Source organism: Limulus polyphemus, unplaced genomic scaffold, assembly GCF_000517525.1.
Source record: "Limulus polyphemus unplaced genomic scaffold, Limulus_polyphemus-2.1.2 Scaffold27, whole genome shotgun sequence".
NCBI lineage: Eukaryota > Metazoa > Arthropoda > Merostomata > Xiphosura > Limulidae > Limulus > Limulus polyphemus.
In genome coordinates, this window is record NW_013665637.1 from 1,142,378 (window position 1) to 1,149,204 (window position 6,827).

At 33.4% G+C, this 6,827-nt stretch overlaps 1 protein-coding gene across 2 annotated transcripts in view; it reads left to right on the forward strand.

Moving 5' to 3' along the window:
- Positions 1-4,859: 4,859 nt before the first annotated feature.
- Positions 4,860-6,827, forward strand: part of LOC106459440 (RNA-binding protein squid-like) — a 25,183-nt gene continuing 23,215 nt past the window's right edge. For both annotated transcript variants that reach the window (XM_013919062.2, XM_013919071.2), the window contains exon 1: positions 4,860-5,166. In XM_013919062.2, coding sequence (XP_013774516.1) covers positions 4,991-5,166 — 176 coding nt within the window. In that variant the 5' untranslated portion in view covers positions 4,860-4,990. The remainder of the gene's footprint in view (positions 5,167-6,827) is intronic.

Genomic DNA, 6,827 nt, shown 5'->3' on the forward strand with positions numbered 1-6,827 from the left:
TGCTTATTTAAATCTCTAAATAATATTCAACAATTTTCATGTTTAGCTTTATAAGTTTATTTGCTTCATAAACTTTTAAGAATCTATATAAATAGTTATGATTAACCATTACTAGAGAATTCTGTAGAAAGTTTCACAAATCTTTGGCTAGAGCTGGTTGGGAACTTTATGCATATAAGTTCGATAAATGTCATTCCGAAAAATACATATTTACTACAGATAGATAACTCTTTCAACCTATTGCTTAATTACTCTCATGCATCTCAGTTGATGGTAAGTTGAGAAAGTTTGACTCTTGTGTAAAACTAAGTGACATGTTCACCTAAAGCCAAAATAAGTAATGCTTTCGTTTCTATAAAACTGACAGACAAACCAGAAATTCTATTTCCACATCTTTCAAAACTTCACTTTGTGTAGACTATAACATTTAAACTTATTAGTATACCAAAACATCAGATATATTTTTCACTAATGAACCTAGCTTATAACTGAAAAAAAAAGTTAACAATCATAATCTGAAAAGGATACTTGATCTTTGAACTGAAATAAATGTTTATTGCGGAGGCTAGGTCTGTATACTAAACTTCTACGTTCATGGCTCGTGTATAGATATACGTCTAGTGACTGTAAGGTCACGTACATTGGCAAAACGAAACGCCACTTAAAAAATAGAATCTGTGAACATTTAGGAGTATCTTATAGAACTAACCATTCACTACTTAAACCCAGTCACTCATCCATTCGTTCACGGGTCAAAATATTTCATTTAAAGATTTCTCTATCATCACCAGGGATCTTCAGACCTTGACCTCTACATTAAAGAAAGTCTACTCATAGATAAATCCACACGACTCTTAACGACTCACAAAGCTCTTTAGATCTAAAATTGTTATCTTCTACAAAATACATGCATATTACACAGTTAAACACTATAGCTGCACAAGGACAGGAGACGACAGCAAAATGTATTTATCTCCAAAGCAGCAATCAGCCAAAGTTTCCATATTTTGCCCGTTAATACTGTCATGATGTGGGCCTGAAAAACCCACATCATCATATCATTACGAAAGTAACAGAGAAAAAAGAATAAAAGTGATGCATAAAATCCAATCTGATTTATACAGCTTATGCTCATTTTTAATGTTGTTTTAGGGTACAACTTATTGAAGGTACTTCAGAAAGACTAATCAGATCATTAGGTGCAATTCTGAAAGCTTTAATTCACTTAATGAAGTAACTGAAAATCACAGGTACACATTGATTACGTTTGTTCATTTGGAGGCAGAGAATCGACTATAGAAAGGGTTGATTATCTTGAAGGGAGAACTTTTCTGCTGACCTTTCCATAACGAGGCCAGTTATCATTTGGACAGAAGACATGGCAGAATGTATACACACTCTTTCCACGTCTTTACATTAATGCAACCAGAAAAACTGCACATGCATTTTGGCAACTGCATATGACACTTCTTGCGGCCATCCAGCAAAATCTGAATTATCATTTGTCTTATAACTCTAGAGACTATTATTTGCATAAAAGACTAGTTACATATCTTGATGGCTCCTAATAATGGTAGTGTTGCGTCAGCGAGGTCACGTGACTAATATCACGCCACCTGTTTCTAGAAATATCCTGTTCCTTCAAGAATGCCCTAGCATTTACTAGATATGTGTTAGTCTTGTATATATTAGACGTTCACAACGTGACGGGACGACAGTGCAATGAGTAATTGAACTGCAGTCAGAGAGTGTGTAATTGAGCTGAGTATTATTGAAGTTGAGCACGTGAGACGTTCGTTGTTATAGCGCGACTGTTGAAATTAAGTGTATTGCAAAGTTATATTCAGAAAGAATAAACTAGTTTTATTTAAGAAAGGACTTGTGTCGCTAAAGTTTCGTCGGAACGAATTTACGGAAAATTAACTAACGAACAGAGACGTAACAGTAGATATACCATCTTGCACTCAACTGATTATACAAGTGCTAGATATCATGCACATTAGCACTATCTGTGTTAACGAATTTATAATAGTTGTGCTTTATATTGCTGTAGCACACAAGCTATGTCCGGGTCTTTCACATCTTCCTCAGGAAATTCCTGACTAGTTATTTGTGGTTTCCATTCAAACACAGAATTGTCATCGCTCATCGTTGTTGATATCGTTAGAATGGTTTTAATTGGTATGAAGTGTCTAGAATCTCAACATTTTCCAAACAGACATAATCTCATAGGCTGGTGAGATAAGCTATTGCTGTTTCCGTGCTGCTGACCTATGCAGTGTTGTACAAGAAAATTTGTAGTTTAGTAGTATCGTTTTTAAATGCACAATAATACATTTTGGATATATTTAAGGTTCATTGGCCATTCCATTGATGCATGGTCAACACAAATGAGGAACTCTATTGGATTCAAGTAATGGTGAAGATAAAGTTTAAAAGCTACTACAGAGGTTTCATATATTATATCAAAACGATTTTGAAGTTTTACCAAATCGTTACAGTCTATTTCAATAAGTATGGTCATGCTATATTTTGACAATAGCTCTGCATTGTAGTTTCAATAAGACTGTCCTGTTTAAAGCACACCACAATTTCCTGTTTGATTTACATATTGCATCTTGTGTACAGAAATTATGACTTCCCAATGTCTATCTAAAAAAGTGTGATTGCACAGAAATTTATAGGTGGCTTTACTGGTATGCCTTTGAATGAAATAGCATGAATATCATTTCGTTCTCTAGCTGTTTAAGGTATGCAACAGTTGAAAGGCTATGCAGTGGAAACAACTCAAACATGGTACAATTGGTGTGACATTAGCTACTTCGCTTGTTTGTGTCACGTTTGCATCTGTTACTTTGCCAATGACCTGTCCATGTGGCAAATAAATATATGAATGTTTGTAGTAGTCAGAATGATCACTGTTTAAACAAGTGAAGCCTGCTTTCGAGACAAAAAATAGTGTGTTTTATGTTTCATTTCTATCACTGCAGTAGATGGAAAGAATGTACTACGTTGCATCCATAGTACACCATGGAATACCACCCATGGCACATTTGACAGTATCACGGCATCTTTCTCAACATATATGCATACAATCAACTGTTCTTGGGCCACTCTTGTAGGCATTAAATGGTTTTGCCACAGAACTGCATTTCTCTGTTGAACATGCAAAACTGGTTGACAATTTACATATTAAATTCATCCCTAAGATATCAATACCTTGATCTGAATCTAGACAACTACCTTTTTTGTGCATAATATTGACAAAACAAAGTCAGAGATGGACCTTTTCCCAAATCCACCTTGTCACCATATGCCAGGATAAAATTTGTGCTAACTTGTAAACGTGGATATTTTACTGAGGCACTCACTTGAGCTAGCGACCAGATTCACCTCAAGTGCCACTAGTTTAATATAGCTAAATTAGCTGTAACCGTATGTAACAGGGTGGTTAGTTGTGGGTTCGATTTTCACTCATTACAAATACATCTATTCATTTCCAGGATATTTTTGTATTTGTGAGTTAGACTCGCAAGTCAACAACTCGAGGAAATTTAATTGGAGAATAAAGAAGTGGAAGTAAGATAAAAACAACAACAAAATATATGCATTCACATACATACAGGGATAAGCTTCTTCTCTTAATAAGTGGGACAATATTTTAATAACATTCCAAGATACTCATCAAAACTTTCAACACACTTAATAATTTATCAATTAATTCAATTTTAGCCAATGTTACTGACATGATAGAAATACTACGTTACTAGAACTATGTAGAAATGTTAATAATACAACTTACACAAAGCTTGAGTGGTGGATGGACATTAGGCGGAGCCTCTTTCTTTGGATGAGTTAACGACTGATGACAGTAAGGTCTTCTCACTCTCTAACTCCACACCTTGGCCTTCGGAGTCTGCAAAAGGGTCTTTGCATTGTCCTGAAAAGAACCATAACCATAATTACAGCACGTGATTTGTTGCACTGTCTATCCCTGAGTCCATCAATTTCTTGAATGAAATATTTGAGAAAGATGTCATAAAATAATAATAATAAAAAAACAATAAACAGCTTTATTCCAAAACTTACTAATTTGCCAGGAGAAATGTGTCCATATGCGCTTTATTTTATTCACGTAACTTTTTTTATTTTTGAAAATGAAATAACAACATCTTGAAAACAGTAAAAAATCTTGCCTTTTGAAATGGTCTATTTTTATTTTTAAAGTTCGTTTGTTTGAAGTTAAGCACAAAGCTACACAATGGGCTATCTGTGCTCTGCTTACCATGGGTATCGAAACCCGGTTTCTAGCATTGTAAGTCTGCAGACATACTGCTGTGCTACGGGGGGGGGCTTATTTTTATAATCAAATCTAAAGGAAAATTTTTCTTTTCACCGTCAAAATGGGTTGTAACAACTTTAAAGTTTCTTATTTTTTACCTATCTTTATATTGAATAAAGCAAATGAGCTCGTGATACAATTATAGTAAGAAAGCAATTTACTGTTGTATTAGCATGATATACTTCGCCAACGTACACAAGTATTGTGAAATAAATATTTGTCCAATAGTGTCACTTGTATATTGGCACACATTTATGTGTAAACGAAGTGTTCTGGGTATTAGAATTATTTTTCATTCAATTTCAAGACAATATATTTAAATTTTGTTTGTAATGAAATTTCACTTTTATGAGCGTTTAGTAAGTGATGAATGGATTTAAAAAATTAAACTTATCAAAATAAGTTAATTTTTTTTTATATAATAACATGGCGTCGAAGCATTAGTTCTGTTCAAAGTCACATGCCGCGTCACTCTTTGTTGACCAACGGAAGAAGGCAAAATTATCACGTGGTAGAAGGCTATAAATATCAATCCGCAAAGACGCATTCTTTCCTCTTGCAGGGAGCGTTTCTCTTTGTTGCTGGTTTTTGGTAAAAGAAGTTATTGACATTTTCCTTCTTTAAGTAAGACGTTAAAACTTAATTAAAATGGAGAATGATAATCAGTACAACGGTCAGAACCAAGATTATTCATACAACGAGTATAGCGATGGCCAATATGGACATTATCAACAGGAAGGAATGGATACTGATGGAGGGATGCAAAGCGGGGGAGGGGACAGTAGTCAAGTGGAGACTGGCAAGGGAAAATCAGATGATGACAGGTAGATTGGAAGTAAATTATTGTGTTTGCAGCTATTTTTGTTAATATATGTTATATTTGTCGTTTTTATGTGGCCGTTGTTTCGCCGAAAAGTCTTGTTAGTTAGGCTTGTGGGCTAATTAATTGTAGAACATTGTGTAGGCCTAACAGTGTTACTGCTATTATGACGTTCGCCTAAACCGGTTCTTGCTGGTTTCAATTCGATTTCGAGTTTTGTGAGCATGAGTCAGGACCAAGATGGCTGTTTACTGTTAGAGTATGCACGCTTAATTTCTTTATTGACCTTTAGCGACTAAACTGTTGATTATAATTTGTACTTCTAGTAATTTTTATAGCCAATTGTTTACTGAAACTTAATCTTATGAATAAAATATTAAAATTTATATTTTATAATGATTTTAAAATTACAAAACTAACAAACAAAAATTGTTAACCTTGATTATTAATTGAACTTTTTGAAGTTAATAACAAATGAAACTACTGACGTTTACAACAACCATGTGATTTTTGCAAAGCAGGGAATAATTTGTTTCAAAATGTTTTGTAGTAAGTGATTTACACTGCAGATTTAGTTATTTGTTTAATAATTAATGAAAAACAATAATTGTAAATTGACCTTTAGCACCATAATGTCATGCAAACTTTCTAATTGAACTTTGATACAGTACAAATAAGTTTCATTGAAACTGCTTAACCTGGTAACATGATGTTGTGCAAATCCTGTGACAAAGTGAGAAAATGTAGTCCTACTAAGATACTTTAATTGAAAACCTGTATGTGCAAGTTTACATTACAATTTATATTGATAAATGAAATGAAAACTGTCAACAATAGTGTGATGATACTTATTTATCTACTAAAGTAAAGGAGACACTTTGTATTCTCATTGGTTTTAAAACATAAACACCATGAGTCACAGATTCACACATGTAATAAATGCCACCCTTTCTATATCATATTTTGGAAAAATTGTTACATTATAGCTTCAAGTTATGGATGTGATGCGTTAAAAGTTCTTTCGATCTAGTCACCTCCTATACTATGACGTAAAACAAACTGTTGTCAAGCAAAAGTATTGTCTGCTTAAAGTTATAATTACTTTTTTTGACATGCCATCGGATGGAATTGTACAGACGTACATACTATAGCAACTTATGAATTATCTAATAAGGACAAAGTTTATTGTATGGCTTAGTTTTTTCAAATTAAATGACCAATAGGTATTTATAATGTTTTAAAGTTTTCTTTATGTTATTAAGTATAAAATTCTTCTGGATCCAAAAATTTAACCAGAATAATGAAGAAAGATATTGTTTGATATATGACACTCTTATTTGCCTAGCACCCACTTGCTGATGCCTTCTTTTTGAAGCAAACATTTGCTTATTTGTCATCACCAAATAGCAGAGGACTGTTTAGCAATCGTGGCAATCTTCTTATTGTAGATTTACAAACTAGTGGGAGTATAGTTGCTTTGAAATACAGTGCAAACTCAGCATGTATTAACTCTTTCAACATGGGCTCAGTCCCAGGGACCGAGTCACGTGACCTGTACTTGTTTAAAGTTGACATAAATTTAATACTTTTAACTCTAATATATATATATATATATATATATATTAACTACTCTCTCTCTATATATATATTGGTATATCTTCATAG